The 26621-nt window shown below is 41.7% G+C and overlaps 1 protein-coding gene across 1 annotated transcript; it reads right to left on the bottom strand.

The window, feature by feature from the left end:
* Window positions 1–2316: 2316 nt before the first annotated feature.
* Window positions 2317–26341, bottom strand: top2b (DNA topoisomerase II beta). Its single transcript, XM_085377595.1, has 36 exons — window positions 25841–26341; window positions 22794–22949; window positions 21982–22072; window positions 18648–18711; window positions 18085–18230; window positions 17895–17992; window positions 15812–16024; window positions 15193–15366; window positions 15001–15102; window positions 14772–14909; window positions 14527–14665; window positions 13678–13835; window positions 13406–13531; window positions 13206–13316; window positions 12902–13007; window positions 12686–12795; window positions 12488–12580; window positions 12230–12344; window positions 11926–12047; window positions 11327–11475; window positions 10960–11191; window positions 10086–10220; window positions 9788–9988; window positions 9504–9699; window positions 9323–9414; window positions 9059–9214; window positions 8868–8951; window positions 8414–8608; window positions 8105–8231; window positions 7716–7880; window positions 6952–7171; window positions 6559–6641; window positions 5852–5944; window positions 5557–5688; window positions 5395–5480; window positions 2317–2576 (listed from the first exon to the last, which is right to left on the bottom strand). Exons 1-36 carry the CDS (start codon window positions 25880–25882, stop codon window positions 2418–2420), a joined length of 4809 nt encoding a protein of 1602 aa, XP_085233721.1. The 5' UTR covers window positions 25883–26341; the 3' UTR covers window positions 2317–2417.
* Window positions 26342–26621: the final 280 nt, after the last annotated feature.

Below are 26621 nucleotides of genomic sequence, written 5' to 3'. Positions count from 1 at the left end.
CAGAAAAAGCAGCACTTAAGGGGACAGGTTCTAAAAATCTAGATTCTATCACTGCAAATACATATCATACCTGAGCTGTTTAACTTTTTGTTTGTATGCTTGGATGTGAGTGACGTGTTGGCGTCTGACAGAAGAATGATGTGCAGTATTAGGGAATTTTATCTTAATGTAACATAGGACTTGTTCTCCTGTGGTTCTCTCTCTGACGTGCTCTCCTGGTGAGAGACTTTTTTTATTTTGACATGAAAAGTCCTCACAGCTGAAGAATGTCCACATCCTGTCCCGAAGCATCGACGAGCCCTCGGGCTCCTGGATGCAGCAGGGACTGTTCTCTGTTCCTTTTAGGAAAGAACCTCACCGTGCTGAATTACTTATTAGTCTCCACTGAATGTCGTACCGATGTAACTGTACTCTACTATCTAGCTCACTGCAGAGATGTTATATAAATGCTGTGTGCTTTGCATTCCAGTCGGCAGCTCTGTGGAAACGACGCTCTGTGTTTGTGCTTGGAAATGTAAACTCCCACTGAGACAGGAGGAAAATGCAACACGCGTGTCATTTAGGACAAATGGGACAAATGCCAACCGAGTCACCTCAACTCTCGATGTTTGATGTCTGTTTGTGTTCATGTCAAACAGCAGAGCTCCATCTGCCATTCCTCAGCCAGGGAGCCAGCTAGCTGTCATCAATCAATCGAATCAATCATCTGACAGCTACTTGGTTCACAGGTGAGGTACGAACTTGAGTTCGACTGATATGGGAAGACTAATCAGCACTGGCCAGTATTCTGTACCAACAATCAGTTCAAGTTCAAACGGACCTTTACAGACACTCAACGATGATCTGTCCCCTGCTAGGAAGTTAACCCTGTACATACTCCAGGTCACCGTGACGTAGTGAGGCTTAGGGGCGGGATCTCTCTCTCTGTGCTTAATTTCATCTAATTTATTTATTTTAACTTATTGTTTTTTGTTTCCTCTTTGACTTTATTTGGAAGATAGGTTTCTGAAAATGTACTTGGTTTGCATGAGGTTAGAATACAATCCAACCTGTACACTGACCATGAGAGGGCCACTGGTGATCTGATAGATCACGATTGGTTAGTCACGAGGAGCTGATTTACAGATGTACAGAGTACATTTACAGATTTACTTTCTTGTTGTGAATAAAACCCAGACAGGAGTCTAAAAACTCCACGAGTGCCCGAGTATCAGTCTAACCCAAGATGAAGCTAATCAGGAGCCAGAAATCATGACTGTGAACTTCACCATCAGCCATATAACAGTAGGTCTGTCGTGTTTGTCTGCCAGGAACCCCTCCAGGACAGACGAGTTCACCACCTTTTCCATCAGACAATAGACGATATGCAGTCTTGTATATTTGTGTTAATATGAGACGATATGCTCACAGTTTACTGTGGGATGTGTTGTACATTTATCCAGCCTGTGCTGCAGGCTGAAGGCGACCATGGAAAGTTTTGAGATTTAAGCTTTGATTGGTTTCCATTTCCCATCATAAATATTGTCTTTGTACATTAACATATACTTTTTATGTTCATATACTGTTTAACTTTACCATGAACTGTCCTGGCAAAGTAATAAAATATATTTATTTTAAACACTGGTGTGTGCAGATGCTTGAAGGACAAAGATGAAGCAAGCCTCGTATTACTCATTTAAAACATTATTTAATACTTTTCCTGTTCTGAGTCCCTCTCATTGTCGTATAAACCAGTCCACACTGAACTGTGTGCACTGGAGACAAGGCAGATAGGCAGGGATAGCTCAGTAGGTAAAGTGGTCGCCCCATGATCGGAAGGTCAGCGGTTCGAATCCACTTAACGGCTACCCTGAGGTACCCCTGAGCAAGGTACCGTCCCTACACACTGCTCCCCGGGCGCCTGCTTAGTGGGCTGCCCACTGCTTCACTGAGTGAATGGGTCAAATGCAGAGAAAAACAAGTAATTTCCCCATGGGGATCAATAAAGTATCCATTAAAATGAGCAGGCACTGAGATGTGTTAGCGTCAGTGTAAACTGACATCAGCAGTTTGTCTTCTTACGCAGCGGCTCAGTAATAAAAGAATGAAACCAGCAGACTCGGGGACATTTCAGCATTTACTTTCAACTTCATGTTCCAAAAGGTACATATTATTTTAACAATTAAAATGTGCTAAAGCACTGCATTCTAAACTTCTAAAAGCTGCTTCAGACAAATACAGAACGTTTCAATGAGCATAAAAAAGAAACCTGTATATGTATAATAATAACAAGTGTAAAACATCTACACGTTAAAAATCATTGAACATCACCATTAATGAAAAGAAAATGTAACAGGAAATGTACAAAAGTCTGTTTGGAAGAGGAGGAGGAAGGGCAGATTTCTATACAGGTGGCGTTTGTGTGACGGCGGGCTACTTTAATCAAACATGTCGTCGTCGTCTTCTTCCTCGTTCTCCGACTCGTTGAAGTACTTCACCTCCTTTTTGGCGCGGCCTGGCCGGTCGCGGGTCAGAGCGCTCAGGCCGCTCATGCTGTTGCTGTCGTCCTCGTCGTCTGACGGAGGTTTCTGAGGCTTCTGCACAGAATCAAACCCTCGTGTTAATCGTTCACGTCACCACGAGACTCGGACGCTTTATTAAAGAAGCAAAACCGTAACACGACTACATGATACTTGTTATGAATGAAGAGAGGAAACATAATAAAATTCACTCAAATGACAGTTCTCATTTATTCCACCCTGGCTGCATTATAGGGCTGAACGATATATCGCATTTGCGATAATATCGCGACATGATCAAGTGCAATTTTCTAACCGCAAAGGCTGCGATTATACTCTGGACATGTCCAAATTCATGGGCTGCATCCTCCTGAGGCCGCATTTGTAGACAGATTACGTCACAGCGACGCGCCGAAGGCTGTCCAAATTACTACCATATCCCAGAATTCATAGCGCGGCCCAGCCAAACTCCAGTTTCCAGCAATGGCGGCCGCTACTAAGTTTTAAAATTACTCATACTAATCTTTCTGGGTCACAAAATAAACTTTTAACATATTTTCAGGCGAGAAAGTAGTTGTGTAAACATCAAATATCTGCTCGGTTTATCAAGATATCCCATATTTGCAAAAGTGCTTCGACGTTTTCAGAGGCGTCTGCTACCCACCAGCTCGACAGCTAGCCGGGAGCTCGAGGGTTACTGATGCGGCCGAGAACGGCACAACTCCCGGCACATCATTTTCAGATCACCGCGGAGTTTCGCTGCTCGGGTTAAACGTAATATATAAGTCACTTAGACAACCTAAAAATGTTATTGTTGGGCTTTTTTCAGTGTTTTGTTTGTTCGTGAGTAAATCGGTTTGGCTGAGATTAAAGTTATTAGATTAGATAAAATAAAACTTTATTAATCCCCCGGGTGGGTTCCTCCTTGGTTTTCACACAGCTGACTAAACGTCAAACAGAAAACTTATTAAACAGAAGTATGAGACAGTCGAGAATTTACACCAGTGTCTGGTTATATTTTAGATAGCAAGAAGCAGACGGCCGAGTTTATTAAACTCCACCGAGACAGCGGTGACGCTAATCAGAACTAGACCGTCCAATTTCACGCCTTTAAATTTTAAAGGCGTGTTTGTGTGTGTGTTTATACAATTGCTATTATGTTTGCACTTTATGTGTAATGTTACTGACTGCAGAGATCAGTAAGATGTGTGTATTTTTTATTTATTAGTTTTATTTATTTAATATTATTTTTTAATTGAATGACTGTCTAGTAGTTCACAGATGTTGAAAAACTGAGTGTGGTAAAGCCACTGATTTTGTTTATGTATATTTCTGCAATCTGCACATTGTACTGACTTTCATTTTAATGTTTACACCAGGGTTCCTTGTCAGCACTTTATGCTCAGATGTTTGTAAGCTAAAAATAAACTATTGTGTATGTTCAAATATACTGTTGTGATTGAAGAAGTTAAATAAAAATGTCAGTCATCAATTCATGCATCACCTCATGTCATCATAACAGAGGTCTGTCTTCCAGGAAAGAACAGTTTAAAATTAATGTAATATAGTATTGGCCATACTATAAGATGTATTGCTTGTCTTTGTTTAATAATACAGAAGACAAAGACCTTAAAAAATAATCGCATATCGCATCGCAATCGCAATATTGGGGCGAAAAATCGCAATTAGATTATTTTCCATAATCGTTCAGCCCTACTGCATTATGTGTGTTAACTTCAGACAGATGTGTCCAAAGGTGGACGCACATAAAACAGCCTCCCACAGTATATCAGCGAAGCACTTCAGGCCTCTGTGCTTGGATGACTTTAGCACTGAGGATACTAAAATCCCTTCTAGGGTTTTTCTCTATATAAATACTGGCGGTGGCCAGCAGTCCCTCTCATGCACCTGTGGTATCGACATCTTACATCACCTTCTTCTCAAGTAATCAAATTCACGAGACTGAGAAACCACGACCTCTGACCTTGACATCACTTGTCTGATTTCTTTGGTAGAAACACGTGTGGTGTCAGTTTGAGGCTACGTCCACACGTACCCGGGTATTTTTGAAAACGCAGATTTTTCTATGCGTTTGCACCTTTCGTCCACACGTAAACGGCGTTTTCGGTCACTGAAAACGGAGATTTTTAAAAACTCCGGGCAGGGTGGATATTTTCTAAAACTCCGTTTTTGCATTTAAGTGTGGACGAGAAAAACGGAAAAAAATGCAGAAAACGCAGCGTCAAAGGTGTGCGCCTTTTTTGACGTCACACTGTGCGCCACGTTATTGTTTCGGTGAAATGAATTTCTACAATACTGTTAATTCTACTCTCTGCAGTGTTTAAATGCTTACATATACACACAGTTACTGTCCCTCCACACATACGACTCGGTTCTGCTTCTATGCCCCATCCTTGTTTACTATTTCCCACCGAGGCTTCTAGACTTCTGATTGGCCAACATTTCTGCACGGTTAGGACTCTAGCGCCACCTGCTGCTTTGGCATGTTCATAGCAGCGTTTTCCTTCATTTCTGCCTTTACGTGTGGACGGGATTATTTTTTAAAACGAAAACGGAAAATCTGTTTTCAAAAATACCCGTGTACGTGTGGACGTAGCCTGAAATTCCGATGCTACCTCTTCTTCAAGTTATCAGCAAACATGATCTCTGACCTTGAGGTTGAGATCACCCAGATTCACACTCGCCTGATATTTTACGTAATGAATTTGAACTGCTACAGTCACAAACTTGGTAGTCCATTTTGGCTGATGGTGTAAAAAACACAAGTGGGGTGACCTGTCCAGGTCAAAGTCAACCATGACCTGGACAGGTCACCAGTTCAGCCTGGCCCCGCCTGCCAGAATCACACAGTAAAATGTCGTCTCTATGCACTTACTCTCCCCGGAGGCTTTGACATTTTCTTCATGGGGCTGTACTCGTCCTCAGAGCCAGAGCCCTTCCTCTTCCTCCCCCGGCCTTTACCTGCAACAAGGTAACAAAAGCTCACAACCTGCACTGTGACTTTTTTACATTTCTTCTTCTTCTTTTTGTGCCTTACCTTTAAGAGCTGGTGCTGGTTTCTTAGAGCCAGTATCAGAGTCAGAGTCCCAAATGGATTTATCGGGTTTTTTTGCTTTTGGTGCTGGTGGTTTCTTAGGTTTAGGAGCTGCATCAGATGGCTTCTTAGCTGCTACAGAAAACAAACACCTGGTTTTCAAATGCTGCACGTGCATGAGTGAGTAACTGTGGCACATTTGAGCCTTTGCTTTGACGCATCAGCAGCATCTTGACACAACATAACAGACTGTCACTGTGTGGTAAGGAGTGCACTGCTCTCTCCTGGACATACTGACCTTTCTTTGCTGGAGATGCTTTGTCAAATGCAGAGCTGCTGGAGTAAGTGAACACTGGGCTGTTGTCATTGTCGCTGTCAGACTTTGCTTCGTCTACAACAAAAACATGAGCATTCAGCTGCTGTTGTGTCTGCAGGTCACTGAGAGATCAGGCCGTTTGTATATCATCCAAATCTGCTCCAGACTTCTTTTAGTCAAACCTCCCAACAGGAGCTCTACTAGACAGAGATCGGGGGACTACAGAGGACATTTGAGTACAGTGAACTCGTCGTCCTGAAATGACTGCAGCTTTGTAACAGCATGCTATCCTGCTGAAAGCATCCACCAGAAGATAATGGGATAAACTGGTCAGAAACATGCTCAGTTGGTCTGTGTTGATCCTCAAATCATAGTAAGAGACCCAAAGAAAACATATTGTGACACCGTAACACCAACACCCTGAACCACTGTTGTTGAGTTGTTTACATCAAATTCTGACCCTGCAGTTCAAATTGTGTCGAAGAAATCGAGGCTCATCAGACCTGGCAGTGTTTCGTTCCCCCCTACAAGCTTCTATTGTCCAATTATGGTGAGCTTGTGTTAACTGAAGCCTGTTTCCTGTTCTTCACTGACAACAATAGCACAGGCGTGATCATCTGAAGCTGTAGCCCCCCATCTGTTTCAGTCTGGAGTGTTCTCAAAGACACAGACTCCCAAGTGATACTCACCGCTTTCATTGCTCTTTTCAGACGCAGCTACCTTGGATGAGAAGATGCTGGCTGCGTCTTTCTTTTTAGCTGCAGTCGCTGAACTGCAGAGAGGGAGGAGAAACATATTCAACAGTAAAATACTGCCCAAGTCAGAAGGGAGAGATTGTGTGTGTGTGTTCATATCTTCGTGGGGACCAACAACCCTTTGAAGGCATTTTTGAGACTCAAAATGTGGTTTTAGTGACAGGGTTAGCTTTAGGGTAAGGGGCTAGGGAAAGCATCACGTCAATTAAATCTCCCCACAAGATATGAATCACAGACGTGTGTGTGTGGTGGGTGCAAGAACACGAATGGTGGAAATCCAGGTGCTGAAAGTAGCATTGAACGTAGTGAACTATTCCTAAACCTTACACGGCTTTTTGTTTGGGTGACGTGTATGCTTCATCGTTGTCATCGTCTTCATTGTCATCATTATGGTCATTATAGCGGTCCTTAGCGCCAGGGAAAGCAAAGTCGTCTTTGAACGACCTCGCTGGAGAAGAAGGAGGCTCGTCGTCTGCGTTCTCCTCTTCATCTGCCTCTTCCTCATCCTCCTCCTCCGAGAAATCAAATGTGTATTTTGGTTTGGAAGCTGAAAGATGAGAGCAGGGTCTGTGTGAAACCACATTCTAACTGCCGGGGATTCTGATGCCACTCTGATGTACAATAATTAGCTGAGTTACATCAGACTCCTGTCAGAAGCTGAGTGATATTTTTAGCCCCGGGTGGTTTGAAATCAAGGAGCTGGCTTCGGATTGAAATGAAACGCTAACCAGTCACACTAAGCAACCACCTGATGCAGACGGGGGAATAAAGCAAAGACTGAGTGGATTTAAAAGAGAAACAAAAGGAAATAAATGCATGATGCACAGTGTGAGAATTTTCATTTTGCACATTTGGTGCAGTGAAATGCACATTTAATAAATACTTTCTTTCTGTGTCTGACTCAAACAAATCCCATCAACCACCCAGAGGCTGCTTTAGACTTTCTTGGTGTCTAAACCGTTTCCTTCGCTAATGACAGAAAGACAAATAAATGACATCATTAACAATGCATTTATGCTCTGCACTGAACACGAAATGAACACGATGATCGGAGGGATGACAGTGAATGTTCACAGTGACTGTAACCGTACCCGATGCTCTCTGGGACTTGGTCTCTCTGGGAATGATGGGCTCGCTGTCCTCTAGGTCGCTCTCTGACTTGGACTCGTCGTCAGACCATGGGTTCCTCTTCTTTACCTTTTTAGCAGGAGCACCTGTACCTTTAGGTGCAGGAGGTTTTCTCACTTTAGGAGCTCCTGTATAAGAGTGAACAAGATTACCAGCCTGTCTGTTGGAGTGTTCACATAATACAGTGAAGCTCCTCGATGTGCTTTTTAAACTGCAGTAAATCATCAACCAGGGATGAAACCTGTAGTGTTAAACAGCATCCATGCATGGCCAGATCACACAGCATGATTTGTCATTTTCACTGCAGCACACTGACTTAACCGCTGTGTAACTGAATGATTTCTGCACTGACCGGGCTCCTTCTTCTCCTTCTTCACTCGTGGCGCTTTCGGTTTGGCTGCCATGTTTTCTCCACCTCCGCCTTCACCACCCAAACCATCCTCATCAAACTCCAGTTTCAGTGCTGGGTCTGAGTCACCCTGAGAGGAGAATGCAACAAACCTTTATTCCCTTTATTTGGACATGAAAGTGTTTTAGTCTCATATTTGTTTTTCTCAGGAAGTATTTTAGGTTTTATAAGAGAACGACACCTGTGTAACTGTGTTCTAGTAATGCTGTCATGAAATCTACGTCAACTTTGAAGCCGAAACACAAAGGTTACCTTCTTCTTTTTGATCAGTTTTTTGGCTGCGTCAGATTTAATTGCTTGCGTTGGAGGCTCCACCCTTCGGCCAAACGGTGAAGGCATAGTTTCCTCCAGGTTCATCTTCTTCACTTTGGGCTTGCCCACTTTACCCTTCACCAGTTTGATGGCCTTGCCTATGCTCTGCTCCTCTCGTTCCTGGGCTTCCACATTCTGAGAGGCAGAACAAAAAGATGAGTCATGGTTTAAATGTAGCAGATTACCAGATAAAATAACTCTGGACAAAAGTAGCCTGCACAAAAAAAACAAAGGACAGTTGCTGCAAGAGTTCAAACTCTATGGATCTACTGACCTAAACAACACAAGACAAACACATTTCAGGTGAATGCTTTCTCCTCTGTATTGTTCGGCTCTGCACCTGCCCGTACGATGTGCGTCTTTAGAAAACAATAAATGGCAACAACAAACTTACATCCAGCTCCTCGATGAACACCGTCAAGTCCTCCTTCCACAGATCCTCTGGAGACTTTTTCTGCAGGTCATTCAGCTCTCCTCTCTGCACACAAACACGCACATTCACTCTGTTAATCAACACGTTATAGTCTACATATTCTTACATGTGAGGATGACAGATGTCAGTCTGTGAAGAGATCTATAGAATACCTTTTGGTCCCTCTGCTTAAGCAGTTCGTCCACCTTCTCTTTGGTCAGGCACCACAGAGGCATGTTGAGGATATAGTTGAAGTTTGGGCCTGATGTGGACCCTGAGTCCACTGAACCGTCACTCTCGTTCCCGTCCTTGTAATCCTCTTCTTGAGACTGGCGGATAAAAGCATGAAAAATAAATAGTGTGTTGTAGAGATTCTCCCTGCAGTGTTTGTGTTCAGTACCAATCATGTGTGAATATTTCTAGAAGCTCTGCGATACCTTTTCCTGAGCCTTGGTCCAGGCAGCAACTGGATCAGATTCAAAGCCTTTCTGCACCAGCATGCGGATGAGTTCACGCTTGGACTTGTTTTCTGGTTGGGTTAAAAACAAACGGTGAGATAGAAAAAAGGAATCCGTACTGTGTGCCACGTGGGTGTTGGAGGATTTTCTGCGTTCCTACCGATTACAATTTTCCCTTCGATTTTCTCGAGTACAAAGCGAGCTTGATTGGATAGTTTGGCGGCTTCAGCGCCCAGGTTGCCCAGTAACCAGTCCTTCCTCAGTTTGTAATAGTGCAGGCGGAGCTCAAAGAACTCCTTCAGGATGTCCTGGACTGAATCGTACCTCTTCAGACAGCCCATGTGGTCAAACAACACCTGAGAATGGTGTAGTTAAAAAAATGAAACAGTTCTAAGACAACAGCTGTGGTTAAAGCAGAGCAAGATAAACCAGGGGAATATCTACCATCGAGTTACAGGTGAGACTAGACTGCAGTTTAAAGACTTTGTGAAGGCCAGCTGCCTCTGCTTGGGCCAGCTTCTCCTCAGACATGCGAACCACAAACTTCACTGTAGCATCTGTATGGTATTCCTTGTAATCGTTGATGAGAGCTGGCGTCTTGTCAGTGCCCTGCAACATGGGCTCCAGCACAGACTCCTTGTACGCCTGCATACAAAACGGTTAAACATACAGACAGACATAAAAATATATTCCAGATCATTTGTGACTCTTTACACTCTCGAGAAAACAACCTGGACTGTACCTGTGTCCAAGTCCGAACAGGAAGCTCTGTGATCTCAATGGTGTTCTTGTCTATGACTGACACCTCTCCACTGACCAGATACTGGTTCTGACCCAGTTCATGGATTATCCCTTTGAAGTTTTTGTAGCTAGGAAGCTGTGGGTAGAAGGAAATCAGGACAGGGAGGTTAAAGCCTTTATCTACACTTCAAGCAACAAACCACAGCAGTTTGTGGAAATCAGAAGCACAGCGCGCTGATGAGGACTGTTTGTTCACATCTCTGACTCTCTGCACCCATCCTATAATTTGATGCCCTCTCATGGCCCACAACGACCAGGACAGAGAGCTGGGGGAACGAACCAGCAACCTCCCTGTTACAGATGAGCTTCCCAACCCCCTGAACCACGGTCGCCCTCTAGACACAGAATGAGCATGTGCGTGTGCCCCGCTGACAACCGTGAACAAGCTGGGGGGTGGACTCTGTGGCACTTCCTGCACGTGCCCTGTGGACACTCCTGTGATCCTGTTTGGGAGGCTGACAGAACCATAGAAACATCAAGCTGCTTTCGACCTACCTTCAACCACTACAATCAGTTAAGATATGGCAAGTTTCACTGTATAGGTAAACAGCTAAGAGGTAGAGCGAACAAGCAGTTTACACTATGACTTATCTACTTGTCAATTTCTTTTACTAAGATTTGTGATATAAAGTAAGTGTGTGGTACAAATCAGCTCCAGCCATCTCCAGATTCCACAAGACATTTTAAACTCTGCACATATGGAAATATGCTTGATATATAGCTGATGTGCTAATCTGAACCAGCAGTTTCATCTTTAAAATATACTTTCATCTGTCTCCGTACTTGGCGTGCTTTTATTTGTTCACAATGTTTACCATTGGCAGTGGGTCCTGATGCTTGAGCATTCTGTTTATATTGTTGACAATCTCTCGGGGGTCATAGTTGGGAATCTTGCAGGCCCAGCCTGTCCCGATGCCCTCGGCACCATTCACTAGCACCATTGGAATGATGGGAATGTACCATTCTGGCTCCACCTTCTGGTTATCATCATACAGAAACTTTAGTAGGTTGGAATCCACTGCTGGAAACAACAGCTTGGCAAGAGGACTGTGGGAAATTGGACAACATTTATGAAAATTATGCAGTGGAAGCCAAAAATGTTTACTCTGTCTAAAGGTGTCAGATGAGAAACCTTTTAGAAAAATACATTTGAATTAAAAGACATGCAGGACTCATTTGTACCTGAGCATGGTGAAGATGTAACGAGGACTGGCTGCATCTTTTCCTCCATTGATGCGAGTACCAAACTGACCCAGCGGCTGCAGGATGTTCACGTTGTTGCTGCCCACAAAGTTCTGTGCCAGGTTCACTATGGTCATCATGAGAGCTTGCTAGAAGCACGAACGAAAGAAAAAGACATGAATTTGGGTAGTCGCAGTGTTAAAGTCTCAGGGTAAATATCTAAAGGTTAAAAAGTTTCAGTTGTTATTAATATGCTTTCAGATATTCCCGTGTATCCTTTGTTTGTTTGTAGGTTTGAAAATATATTTTACTATATTGTATCTGTGTAATCTGTACAATAAATAAAACATCAAGACTAAAAAAAAAACCCATCTTCCATTAAAATTCTATTAAGAATGAGAAGTTTGTTGAAAGTGAACACGTTTTCTTCTCAGCCATTTTTTAGGATGGGGTCAATATCCTCTCTGTGGTGTTGAAAAGGAGCAGCGAGTATTTTCCCGGGTATCAGTTTATAGTTAGAAACTCAGAGATGCGTGGACAGAAATGTCACGCTGTGCTGCGTACGATGGTTCATAACGTTCTTAATGATTTGACTGCACCTCTCCATGATGGTAGGCAGACATCTCTGCTACTGAACCAGCCAGCTGAGCGACCTTCACTTCCCTCTTGTCATTCCTCTTCAAGCAGGTAAACAACACTTTTCTCTGACCCGGCTTCAAACCTAAAAGCAACACAAACACCAACATTTACAAAGCTGAAATATCCAGGGCTGATTATACCTCGCATACATTTATAAAATACTGACGTTATGTGTTTGTTGGTATGTTAGGGATGCTTTCACTGTGAAAAAGAAAACTCGGCTAAAAAACCCAAACAGTTAAAAGATGGAGGAAGTGTACAAACCATCAACCAAAGACGGGATCGATCTCTCATTGTCAGAATTGGAGAACAAAATCAGCTCTTTGTTGATGAAGTCATTGTAGGAGAGGTGTCGGGCATGAGTTCCATACAGGTATTGCTGGGTGGTGGGGAAGATGAGGGGAGGGGGAGAAAAGAGCAATAACTCATCTATGTTTTCTCCATTTCACCCAAATCAAATATTGCTGAGTTAGCAGGATTCTGTGAGAGGAGCACGCAAATGAAAGCTTCTTCCATACAAACCTCTGGCAGGCCGTGCATCCTTCTCTGACGTCTGTCCTCCATGAAGTTAGTGAGCCACTCCTTCCTGTCGTCCGTCTTCTTCTTACTGAAGGCCTGAATCAAAGTAGCACATTGAACAGACCCTGAGCACAAATGTATGCTATAATTACTGGCTGCTTTCATAGTCTGTTTGTCCTAGCAGCAGTACGGCGTGCTCACCAGAGTGATGGCAGCGTCGTCCTCAGCACCAGTGTATCTGAATGTGATCCGGTGTTTCTCCATGTCAGCAAAGTATTCCTTTGCTTCTTTGCTTGTACTTGTTCCCAAACCTGCAACAAAAAATTGATCTTTTTATAATGAACAATTTTTCAGACAAAAACGTGTGATTTCAAAAGTCGCTCTAAAATCGTTTCTGAAATGATTCAAACGCCAAACCTTTGTAGTACTTTATATGCCAGGTTTTATAATTTTCCGTGTGTTTCTTCCACTCGTCAAACTCTGGAATGCTGTAGAAGGCCAGCTCTTGTTTGTTCTTAGTAGCCTGGAAATAAATGATGAGGAGGAATCTTTATCACAATGTGTTGCAAGTCGCTCTATTCGCCGCTGTCACGACACGCAAAACAAGACACGTGATTGACTGAATGATCTGAGTCCAACACACAAATATCACCCTGCATATTTTTCAAGTTTCAGGCTGCTTGATCGGTTTAATAAAATGGTAATGGTGTGCCTCCCTTACTTTGACAATGGGTGTGATGAACTCCTCCAAGAAGGTGTGTTTCAGCAGGGAAGGCCAGTTGTGATGGAAGAAGTTGATGAGCAGACCTTTGATATGGGAGCCGTCTTGATCCTGGTGCACAAGGAGAAGAGTTACTGCTATTTTCTGAGCAGCTGTGAGTCCTACCAGAACTGTGAGCGAGTGTCCGTGAGGCCGCTCACCTGATCTGTCATGATCATGATCTTGCCGTAGCGCAGGGACCTCAGCGACTCTGGGTCGTCGTAACTCTTCTTGTATTGGAGCCCGACGATCTTAATGATGTTGTTAATCTCGGCGTTTTCCATGATCTGTTGACAACATGGATGAAACGATGAGCAAATGGACGAAAACACAGAACAGAGTCAATGTCCTGTTATCACGTGAACTGGCATTTGTCTGTTTCACCTGCTTTTGTTTCCTACATGTGAAATGTCATTATTGCTCAGGCTCGTACCTGCTTGTGTGTTGCCTCTCGCACATTCAGGATCTTGCCTCTCAGCGGGAATACTCCATAACGATCCCGACCAATGACTCCCAGTCCAGAGACGGCCAGAGACTTTGCCGAGTCCCCCTCAGTGAGGATAAGTGTGCATTCAGAGGAGTGTTTGCCACCTAAGATGGAGATATGAAGAGGATTACTAAGTTAGCTGCAGTGAGGAGCTTCGTGTTGAGTTTTTCCTGCAGCTATAACAAATGAGTGGCTCCACAGCATAATGTGCAAAAGCACCCGGTCCCAGACTAAGAGGAAACTCAGAAAAACACAAACGTAATTCAGAAGGCTAACATTTTATATTTACTCCACATCTGACACACTTTTCATTTTGATGATTATGATGCTGTAAACAGGTGTTGATTTCTTTTTCCAGGACTTGGCACCTTTCCACAGCTACCATCACATGGTTTTCAATTCAATTTGTTTTTTTTTAATTTAGTTGTTACTGCGTGAACGCAAACTGGGTCTGAATAACACATCAGCAGAGCCACAAGCCTCCACGCCGCACAGTCGGACATGGCAAATTCTTTTTAACTGAGAATTCGTCTAATAATAGACTAATATTTTTAAAATATATTTTCATGCATTATTGTTTTTCTCTCTGCTTGTAGTCCACCTGAAGTGCATATTTTTAGCAGGTTTACTGCATAGTGTAGAGTCTCAGGAAAACTGTGAAAATGACATCGCTATGACCCAATCAGACCCAACAGTGCACCATGCAACTCTCTTCTGTAAGATTTCATTAAGAGGTAGTTGCTTGTGGACATTCCTCATTTTAGACTTGAATAAAGAATGAAACTAGTTACATACCGGCATCATTGGCATCATCTAGCTTCGGGATGCCTTTGATCTTGCTGTGCTTCACAGATGAACACTTTTTATTCAGCTGTGTCTGAGCTTTGAACTTTACCCAGTTGAGTATACTCTCCACAATCCCACAGTTGGTTGCCTGTAGGTGACAAACGTTTTTTCTTTGAAGTCCAGCTACTTTACATGAGAAAAGATTAAGTACAAACAATGGTGACGGCTTGAAAAGAAGTGAGAAATGTCCTTACAGCCCTGATAAACTTGTCTGACAGAAGGCACTTGGACCCAAAGCTCTTGGTCTGGAGTGTCATGTTCTCCTTTGTCTGGGAGTCAAACGATGGATTCTCAATCAGTGCGTTCACAAACACCCAGATGTGGTTTTTCACCTGAAGTACAAATGACAGAAAGATTAAATGTTTTTCAGCATGAAGCTGTGAATTGAAACCAATGTATAAATAAGAACCCCAGTGACGTCACCTGGAAGGGTTTAACTGACACTCCTGCCTTGTTCTTCTTTTTCACCACCTCAATAAGTTTGGCTACAATCTGGTCCACCACATAGTCAATGTGCCTGCCACCCTAAAACGTACATGTCTCAGCGTTAAAAGAACTTTCTTTACTTCTGACAGCCATTTACACTTCTGCAGCTTACTACTCATATGCAGATACCTTTGTGGTGGCAATGCTGTTAACAAAGCTGATTTGTTGGAATCCTTTCTCGCTCATGGTGAGGCAAACCTCCCAGCGATCGTTCACCGTTTCATGCACCACCTTCAGGGCCACGCCTGTCTCATCTAGTTTGTCCTTCACATACAGGTCCACATAGCTGCGGAACCCGTTAACCTTCAGTGAAAGAGAGAAGGGTTATTGAACATATAATGTGATATTCAACATGGCAATTAAGTTCTCTTTATTTTGCTTCAAGCAAACTTTGGTAGAAGTAGCCACGACACAAGAACCACGTACTGAGGAGGCTATAAAGTCCTTATACTCCAAAAATTACACTTCTCATTTAAACAATCCAAACTGGCGTGATGTGAAGATCAGAGTCTGATACATCCATGTTCTTTAAAATTAAACATTCACACCCATTATCATCCCGTTAACTCAAAACACATACTAATTTCACCTTCAGTGCTCAGCATTGATGTTTACACTCAATGGTACAGTTTTTGCTATATTTATGCAAACATATACAGTGACAAATCTTTACACACGAACACAACAAATGACTACTTTATGGTTAGCTAGTGTGGCACGATAAGGGAAGACATAGAATGAGACTTACAGGTAATTTTTTGCCGTTCAGAGACACTTTAACTCCCCTGCAGGAGCCAGCTACATCATATGCTCTGCGGGTAAGAAGTGCTACAATATCTTTGTCCAGTTTCTCCATCTTAAACTTGGACAGGTCCGGCTGGAATGTCACAGAGGTGAAGTCATCTCCATCAAAAAACTTAATCTTGGGCTCGGAGGTTTTGGTCATGTTGTTCTGCCACGTCTGAGGAGGATGAAGCAAATGATAACATACACATACCTGGTATTTAGACATGGTCATGTGCAGGAGTCTTAAACTTGGACCCCCTTTGCTGTATTGAGTGAACCTGAAAATCTTAATGTGAAAACATTTGGTGTCTTAATAACTGTGCTTGTAAAACCCAGACAAGTGGACTTCTTTATGTTTGTAAAGATGTTTCACCTCTCACCCGAATCACTTCATATGATGATCATATGAAAACAGCTCTGATTTCAGTGGGCAAGATTTCAGATATTAGTCTATAAACAAGGAAGACTGTGACTGTGACCTTGCGGCAAATAAATAAATATATATATATATATATATATATATATATATATATATATTAGTGCTACTGAAATGAAAATTCTCACTAGACGTCTGTAACGACCCATCCAATCCACACATGTGACCACAGATGTCCTTAAATTAAGTTGTATGTAATAATGAGAAATGAAACACAGAAAACGGTGTTGAACACATGAAGAAAGGGAGGTGTAAAAAGGCATGGACAGTCATGGCACCAGCAGAAATCTGTCACTAATTAGACAGCAGTCCTGCAAATTACTATCAGCTGGTTCAGTCCCAACTGATGGCCAATAAAAACACGTCTCATTGCCAACATGTAACACAAGAAACATCTCATGATGGGTAAAATTAACACCTTCACAACCTTATTGTTGCAAAACCTGTTCATGGCATTGGTTACAGAAGAGTTTTTAAACTACTGAAAGTTCCAGGGAGCACTGTTGGGGCCATAATCTGGAAGTGGAAAGATCCTCATTTCACCATAAACTGTCCACAGCCAGGTGCTCCCCACAAGGTTTCAGACAGAGGAATATAAAGAATTATCAGAAGCGTTGTCCAAGAGCTGAGGAGCACCTGTGGAGAGCTACAGGAAGACTTGGGAGTCAGCAGATACAATCGTTTCCAGTGACGAGGCCAACTGAAACTTTCTGAAGCTTGTGTTAAAGACGGGGTTCACTATTCAAAGCTTTTTAATACGGCCCTCTTTGGTGGCATCTGGTGGCCAAAAACATGAAGAACAAGTTGAACTAAAGTTGAACTTTCATTGTGAAATAGTGAATAGTGTTATGTCAGATTGATTAATGCTTTTGATAAATAAACGTCCTTGTTTTAAACACCTCACAGTTCTTTGTCCCTTTGCTTCTGATGTTTGTAAACATTATGTGCTTTTATCTTTACACCTTTAGTGTATTTCTAATCTATCTTAGCTCAATTTTATTTCCACAAATGCAAATACACTAGCCTCATTTTAAACACTACTATAATGATACTCTATCTTACGTAAAATTGATTATTGGACCACTTAATAAAAAGGCTATAAAAACAATTACTATTTGTACTAATTCTAAATTATTTGAATGTAACTTTTTATATTTCACCCCTGGCATATGTTAATTATGTTCCAGTTTTGGCACGTGAACAGGAAAGAGAACTGACTCAGTGCTTCTGAACCACTGTGAATAGTACCTTCAGAAATATACAGGTTTATAAAATTGGGGCCGTGTTCAGCACTTGCAGCTTTGATGGAAAAATACTGACGGCCGCCAATATTACCTCTCAGCCTCCTAACAGATACAAATGTGGTGTCAAAGTCTATATGTTGCTAAATTATCAAATTCTTTTGATCGTCAGAAAAGTTGACGTGTTAAAAAAATAAATAAATCAGAAATCTGCAAAACCAACTTGTGAAGTTTTGCCAAAAGAATGAGAAATGATAATATAATGAAACATGCAACAGGGTTACTATGAAACCCCAGAAACCGGATATACATTAGTAATATATATGTGTGGTAATAAAGCATGAAAGGTACTGCTGTAGTTATCTCACCTGTTTGAAACTGTGTCTGTACTCCTTACATGCTGTTTCCACTGTGAACTTGGTGCTAAAGATATTGCAGAGTTTAGCACCATAGCCATTCCTTCCACCTGAAACCAATCAAACAGTCAGCAACGCTGCTTTCAGTAACTTTTCTGCATTCACAATAACAACTGAGTGATGTCAGACTGTCTGCATTCACCTGTGACCTTCTTTTCCTCGTCGTCATAGTTGCTGGAGGTGAGCAGGTGGCCAAAAATGAGAGCTGGGACGTACATCTTCTCGTCTTTATGCTCCACCACAGGTATTCCTTTACCATTGTTCCAAATGGAAATGGTGTTGGATTCACTAAAACCAGTATAAAAAGTTTAAATACAGGATAAATGTTGACCTCATCATCAGGGAAATGTATTACACTTTTCACTGTACGTCATAACCCTGTGGTATTTCTTTCTTGTAATGGCTGCAAAAATATTGTTTCAACATTGACACTAAAGGAGTGTGAATCCTTTTATCTTTTATAAGTGAAATGTATTATTCCACACTTATATGTAACCTTTCCAGAGTGTTTTATACAAAAAAAAACATTTTCAGCTTCCCCAGTTCGACAAAGTGACCCATAACCAGTTCCTCTGCCTCAGATATAAATTTCAGGAGGACACAGGAGGCAGCTTGTTTAAACTGGCTCAAAGAAAAATACATGCTTCCTAAGATCAGCTGCATTATTTTTAATGTAATGAGGTAAATATAAAATGATGTACTCACGGGTCAATGGTGATCTTGATGGCAGTCATGTTCTTGTCCCTTTGTTTGTTGTCAGCTGCATTGACTGTCAACAAGCAAAACATCAAAACACAAAGTTGAAAGAACAAAAGTATCCCAGCAGCCGTCCATTACCACGGCTTATGATCTGTAGTTTACTTTATTTCGGCAAGATTTACGCTTGTGTTCAGAATTTATCTCAAAAACCTATTTTGGGATATTTTTAGTAATCGGACATGGTCAAAACCTTTGACAGAGGCATTATAAATATCAATTTCCACACATTTATTCCTGGGAGTCCACTACAGCAGTTTTGCATAAATCACAGTTCACTTTACTTTGACTTAGTTCCCCCCACACCGGATGGCGCATTGGGCAGCAAGGGATTGCCAACGAGCTCGGTTTGCAGCCACATCTTCAGCCTCGTCCCATGAAAGATCGACCGCTTTCAGGTCCTCAATGAATGACCGCCCCCACGTCTGTTTTAGTCGTCCACGGCTCCGTGACCCCCGGGCGGGTCTCCATGACATGGCTATCTTTGGTAGTCTTTCCCGATGTTGGCGAAGAACGTGACCGGCGAAACGAAATCATCGCTCCAATACCACGTCCTCTAGCAGTCGTGAGGCAGTGCACTGAAGGACCTCCTTGTTGGTAACACGATCTTGATATGAAATCTTGAGAATCCGTCGAAGGCCGCGCTGTTGGAAAACATTTATCGTCGGGTGATTGTTGCCGTCGACTTCCATGTTTCACTCGCATAGATAGCCACTGTTACGACTATCGTATTGAACAAACAGACTTTGGATGATATTGAGTTGGTGGTCGATCTCCAAACCGGATTCAAGTTACGCATGGCCGATGCTGCCTTTCTGAGCCGACAGGCAATGTCCTTGTCCGAGCCACCGTCCGGTGTTATCACACTGCCCAGATACATGAACTGATCGACTTCATCAAGCGGGCGGTGGCCAACAAGTACCGGAGTATTCGCTCTGGCATAACCGAACTGCATGACTTTGTTTTTGGCAGTGCTGATCTGCAGTCCGATCATTTTCCAGTATGGCGGTCAAATTGCGAATGAAGCGTTGAGTAGATCCGAGCAGCGCAATGTCGTCCGCGAAATCAAGATCTGCAGTTCGTCATCCGTCATTTCCTTGGACTCCGTGCTCACCGACTTACAGTTCACATCAATAATTATTTATCTTACGTAGGGGCATGGTTTAATCTTCACTTTATCTTTAAGACCACCCTCTCTTACAGTAACAGTCTTCAGACTGTCTGCTAACCACAGACACAAAGTTTGTGGTTAGCAGACACATTTCAGATAGAGCTGAAAGGAAGAGAAAAATGTCACTTGGACAATGTTGTACATTTTTTAATGGAGAGCACCAACTACCTGATGCTTTCACATCCAGTATAGTTAGACACAGCACAGACTACAAACCCAGAACAGTGTTTCTGTGTGGAGCACATTTTCACATTGTTTTTAGTTGTTTGTAGTGGAAGCCTCTGTCCACTGTCACACCCAGTTTGGGATGAACAAAACCCTCCATTATGAAAATTATTTGATTTGATTTGATATACCTTTATTAGTCCCACAAGGGGAAATTTCATAAGGCTGCCGACCTATTGCACGCAATGGCGGCGCCATCTTACCCTCCGACCATACATACATTACACAAAGCATCACATGGGGAAGACAGGTCAGAGAGGTATAACAATGGAAAAATGCACCACACGAGGAAAGATAAGGAGAAAAAATAACTCCTCCCAGACTGAGCTCCAACAGGGAGATCAGTTTGACAACAGAAAAAAACACCTCTGCACAAAGCACATGAAAAAACTCTTAATACACCAAAGAAACACATGAGTTGTTTCTTTGGTGTATGGTGAGTTCAGGTTTAGCCTCTCTCATTTAGCAGTTTTTAATTCAAGAGATATATCACAAGTTTAATCAGTTTAATCTCTTTTGCAGTACAATATTTCATACAAGAGTTACAGACCTTACAAAATCTGAAAAACACGCTGTGTAAGCACACCTCTGGAGTGGTTATCTTGGAATTTTGGAAGCCTTTGCACTGTTCTACATAGTCTGTGAGCCTAAATGTATCCCCTCCCTGAACTGATGTGATTGTCGCACATTTTATTATTAAGTCTTTATCACTGTCCGTTGACCTGTGAATACGGATGGGTAGTGATATCGGTTCTGACATAAACGGTAGTAACCAGACCGAAAAGCAGTGCACATTTCGGTGTTTTTTTTTCCTGAGATGTCACACACTTTGGATTCTAGCCAATCATTTTACCTTTCCAAGGATAGTAGGCGGGCCCAGGTACGTACGTTCTTTTAGAGCAGCGCTAAAATTTCATTAAAATCAATTGTTTGACCAAGATCTTCTGGACCTGGTTGTTTGTACTCTCCTTCCTCAATTATGTGAACCTTAACAATGCCCAAGGCGAAGCGGTCAAAAGTCTGGCTGTACTTCACAGCAAAAGATGCAAACTCAGCAGCAACAAGTGCTTTAAGGTGATACTGTGATACTGTGCAAAGGAAGTAACACCAAGAATCCGATGAAACAGCTGGCGACGCATAGCGCTTTTTTTAAAAGCCGGGAAATGCACCGTATTTGATAGCTTGCTGCGAGACCTCACACCGAGCGCATCTACTGCGGGTGTGGTGCCTGTTATTGGACCCGGAGTTAGCAACATCCCCCAAAAACCCAAAGAGGAGAGTCCTGGCCCCTAGCCCTGCCAGTGTAGCAGAAATGATGAGGATGATGATGCAGCAGCAGCCGTTCTTCTCTGCGTGAGGAGCTTAATGTTGTTCGTGTGTAATTTACGTTGAGTAGGCTAACCATGTTATTACATTAATGCATGTAAGGTGAACTAGCAAACATCATCATCAAAAAGTTAAGGCCGCAGCTATGACTGCGTGCTACCTCAAACACATTTGACTTTGAATAGGTCATAAATAGGCTCACATAGAAATACTGTACACATCAAGTCCAGTGCTAACGGTGCTAACAGAACAGTGCTAACAACAGCCTGACTCAGTGAATAATACCAACATTATAATGATAATGCCTCATATAGTGTGTAAAAGACAAATGTTGAAATGTTTCATACACATATTCGGGATTTACTCATGTTTTCTTAAACTGAACAACAGATCTTCTATGTGCCCAGATGACGACGGCCCAGCTGCACACACATCTTTAAACTAAATAATCCAAATTTCTAATCACACATTAACAAGTTTTCTTAAACAATTTGAATCTTTAATCGAGGGGCAGAAACATTTTTCCACACACTTATTAGAGAACAGTTTGGAATCACTCACCAAGAATTTCATCAAAGATTTTGTACAGTCCAGGAACATAGGTGATTTCTCTCTGGTTCATCCCGATCTCTTCATCAAAAACCCACATTTGCTGGAAGAGTTGCAAAATACAAAACACATTAAAAATAATGACAATAATCAAATTCTAATAGTAAGTTTAAGGAATGTTGAGGTTATATTCATCAGAACAGTCTCAGGAAGTAACAGAAGGAATAGGATTCTGAATTTAAATTTGGCCATTAAAACAGGTTTTCAATTATAGATTCAGTTACTGATTATTCCTTTAATTAAAATGTGAATGGTTTAAACTATAGCTATACTGGTGGACAGACGTTTGTATGTATTATTTCACTGGGCACCAGGACTGTCTTGGAAGATCCTGAGAGGGGACTTGTGTTAACTTGTCAATTAACTCTTCTGAACTGGGCAAACATTTTGGTACATAATCTGCAAAAGACAGATAATTTGTCCCACATTTCCTAAATGACACAGCCAAAGGACAATGGGCTCTGTACTACACACAACAGCAAAGATGGGAGACAGTTCAAAACCAAAGGACTTTTACTGTGAGCAGAGATCCTTACGACACACTTACAGGCAACCATTAATGTGCTACTCTAGCCAAACAGATTTTCACCTGAAGACAGAATCATTTTAGCAGATAATTTTCAGAAAAAAATTAAAATAAAGATCGTTATTCTATAAACTCCTGACACAAAAATAAGCTTGAAGCCCTCTTTGTAAAATGCCAGTGAAGTTGTACTGCAAGTACTTCTGTAGCCACCAGCAGAAGGCAGTCTCCTGGGACCCACCTGGGTGATTGGCTCAACAGAACCAATGTACGTGTCTGGACGGAGGAGGATGTGCTCTAGCTGGGTCTTCTTCTGGTACACTCGCTCCACAGATAACTTGGATCCTTTCTTGGCCCCTTCCATTTTTCCAGCATCCCCTCTGCCGTTCGCAGCCTCCTGTTAGACAGAATGGTTTTGGTTGTGAGTTCATTTATTGCTGTATGAGACACACAGGATATACACAGAACTTAATTTCATTGTTACTGGAGGGCAGGGGTCTAATCCACCATCTTTATTCCAAACGACATGTTTTATTTTTAGTTTGAAAGTTGTGAAAAATACCAGCTTTAAGTTTTACTGAACATACATTACTGTCGAAACGTCTTGAGTCACATTTCATCTCTTTATGTTTTACTAGGCAGATGGAAAATAGGTGCAGCAAAAGTACTGAAACATCTGGAAACATAGATGGGATAGCACAGCGTAATCAGGCAATTCTACTTTTTTTTATTCTAACAAGTTAGAAATATTTGGCATGATCTCCTTTATCCTTCAACACAGCCTTAAGTCTCTTAAGTTTTCTTTTAATTTCTTGAAGCATTCCTCAGGAATTCTCCAGGGTTCTTGAAGGACATTACAAACCTCTTCTTTGGGATCAATACGCTCTTCGTAGGTAAATACCAACACAAGCAGGCACAATGAAAGCATCAGCACGTAAAAAGAGAGCGACTTCAACAGCCTCCAGCAAAGCATGACACTTTTCAAAATATGCAAGAAAATCGTTCTCTGTGATCGAGGAACCAACAGACATGTTCCACCCCTGGAGCCAAAAACACATCTTTGACTACAACCAGGCTATAAAAGAGGAGATATTAGCAGCTGGTGATGTGTGACTCCAATGTAAACAAATGACTCTGCCTAGTATTGGTGTGTAATCGCTAGTTGCACTGCGTATGACAAGATAAGTAAATAGTGGATGGAAATTACTGATGCAGTTATATAGTGGAAAAAGCAGCTTTAAGCTGCTGGTTAAAAAGCTCCAACCTTGACATCAGCTTCAGGGTGGCTGTAGCTCACGAAGCAGAGCAGGTCATCTGCTTATTGAAAGGTTGGTGGTTTGATTCCTGGCTGCTCCAGTATGCACGCCAAATATCCTTGGGCAAGTTACTAACCCAAGTTGCTCTCTGATGCATCCATGGGAGAATGTAAGTTAGATAGAAAGTAATTATAGTAGAACTAGTGCTCTTGTGAATGAGGCAAGTTGTGTAAAGTGCTTTTTATTATGTGACGATTTATGCAGATTCCTGATGATTTCTGAAGTTATTTCAGTTACTGTTAAACCAAAGTGTTAAATTGTTATTTTGTACTCTCACTTAAACATTTCTGGGGAAAACGATACTCAAACTACCTAATGTGTGCTTATATTTGAATTATGCTTCATCAGTTCTAGTGCTCTATAATTTCGCTCATCGCCGCACACTTGTGTTTCTTTTTGCAAACTCCAAACATCAATAAAACAACTTCAGTATATTTTTCCATAGCATCAGCAATATTATTTCTAATTTTCTTGAAATAATATGATATAATCTTAACCTCTACTTAACAACCACCATTGCACTGAGAGCATTTCTGACGAGGCTTCCAGAAACATTTATTTTCTCCACCAATTTGCTAAACTTTTTAAGCTGACCCTGCACAATGTACCGAGACATGCAAAATGTTTTGTTAAAATCTCGATGCTAAACACCTTGTTGGTGCAAGCACACTAAGAACAGATGCTTTAGTGACAGACTGTTAGTAACAGATAAAATGAAAATAACAATTAGCCAAGTTTTAATTGTAAGTTGTCTGTTACAACTTTTTCATAGTAGTGGTGAATTAATGACAATAAACAACAAAAGGACAAAAGTTTAATTTCTGTCTGTAGTTCATAATCATATGTTTTGGTCATGAAGTGATAAATATAACTATGCTCATAGTATTATATACGCTTTAATATATATTAATTGATGATATTCTAATAAATATATTCTCATACACTAACAAGCAGGAAATCCCAACAACAAGGGGGTGGGGGTTGGTCTCAGAAAAAAATATTCACCTTGTTTTAACAAATTAATAAATTCAACAGGCTTAAACAACAGATAATAACCACCGATCACTTTCATAAATGCTAAGATTCAAGTTCAGCCTATTAGTAAAATATACTCATACAGTAAGTCTAATGGTACGGAATGTAAACAGTGTGTCACACAGACCTGGATTTGAAAAGCATTAATTACAGTCACCTCGTCAATGCAGTGCTTGAAGTAACTAATTATTCGTATCAACAGCAGGTAACTGCTATGTTACAAGATTTTTGAAGCGCATGTAAACATCTGCATTTTTAAATACTTTAGTTCAAATCTGTTACTACAGTATTACTTACAGTAGTACTCATACAGCAAAAGTCGGATATTAAAACAATGTTAATGCTGCAGAGAAGTTTAAATGTAGCTGCACACCAGACGGTCGGTGTGAACAGGTCAGACTGAGGGAGGGCAGAGAGCGGTCTGAATCACCGTACAACTGTAGTGTGAAGTGCTGTGCTGGCTCGCACTTGTGATCATTTTCAATACATCTCCTACTGCATTTTTCATCACGTATTAGCCGTACATGTAGTGGTACAAACAGTCATGTAAACCAGTCTCGATGAGACGCTTCTTCCAACTTTCGCTTGAAGACATAAACAAGGAACCATCAGGGCACAAAAAGAAAAGGATGAATGTCGCGTTTGACCTCCCAGCCCTTCACGTCTACAAGACTCAACCCAGTTCACTGCTTTGTACCCGAGTTAGAATTTAAAAACAGACTGTAGATGCCTCATCCTTAACAACTGTATGAATAGCCAGCAGAACAAATACACCGGCTGGCGATGAAATTTAAATGCCATCGAGAGGCAATAGTCGAGGTTCGCGCTGCCCTTGGGTTGAAACAACATTGTAAAGTATTGCGATAGCGCTATTACTTAAAAAAAAAATATTATTTTTTTAAGCCAAGTTCGTTACTCGTGTGCCAAACAAACTTACCATCCAAGCCAGATCCCCGCTTCCTGTAGCGCCGTTGGACATCTTCCTTTGTGATTGTTATTTTTTTTCTAGCTCGCAAAAGGTCTTAGTTCCCGTCCAAGTCAAAGTCCGTCTACATAACAAAATGTCTTACTTGCTAAAACACACCCAGACCAGTCTATATCCCATGTCTTTTTTGGGTCGTTTAAAAGATAACTCTTAAAAATGCAACGAAACAGGCAGACGATTATTGCGTATCGCAGCTATTGTTAAAATCGACAAGCGCTGGCACAGTAGGCCTAAACTTCCAACAAAGATGCTAACCGGCTACAGGCTTTCAAATAAATACTGTACAAAAGTCACGCATTAAATAGGTTTACAATTTCACGTGAAAATGAAACATAATAAAAGCGCAGTTTATCTGAAACGCTCTGAAAATTGATTTAATTAAACACTTTGCATTTACACATAAAGCCTGTATTAGCTAACCGCAGCTACCGCTGTCCGGCTCCGCCATCTGCAAGATATACGCCGAACCGTCTCGTAGATATGCTGACCAATCAGGTGTAAGCTTTTCAAACGCACCGGCGTTTCAACCAATAGGACAGGTCCATTTATAGTAACCCTTCCTCCTTTTTTCAACACAAGATGGCGGTAAAAGTCCGTTCGAGCTTCGTCACAGCAGGCAGCGTAATATTATTAGTGCTACGAATACGTTGTTTTACCTTTACTCCAGGGTTACCACGCGCCCTCACGTGTTTTCGTTAATTCAAATCTTACCACGAGAGCAACACAGCATTAT

The sequence above is a fragment of the Diplotaxodon limnothrissa genome, linkage group LG18 (genome assembly GCF_057381915.1).
Source record: "Diplotaxodon limnothrissa isolate DT_005_m linkage group LG18, D_limnothrissa_male_GT1.1, whole genome shotgun sequence".
NCBI classification, from domain to species: Eukaryota; Metazoa; Chordata; class Actinopteri; order Cichliformes; family Cichlidae; genus Diplotaxodon; species Diplotaxodon limnothrissa.
The sequence above is the reverse complement of the archived record's forward strand: the minus strand, read 5'-3'. Positions and strand labels throughout refer to the sequence as shown.

What these genes read in the sequence shown, in the direction of transcription:
- top2b (XM_085377595.1), bottom strand. Translation starts at nt 25,882, where the DNA reads ATGTCCAACGGCGCTACAGGAAGCGGGGATCTGGCTTGGATG. An exon ending in GGATGCACGGCCTGCCAGAG is followed by an intron (nt 12,345 to 12,487) that starts GTTTGTATGGAA and finishes CCCACCACCCAG; the next exon opens with CAATACCTGTATGGAACTCA. An exon ending in GTCTCACCTGTAACTCGATG is followed by an intron (nt 9,700 to 9,787) that starts GTAGATATTCCC and finishes CACCATTCTCAG; the next exon opens with GTGTTGTTTGACCACATGGG.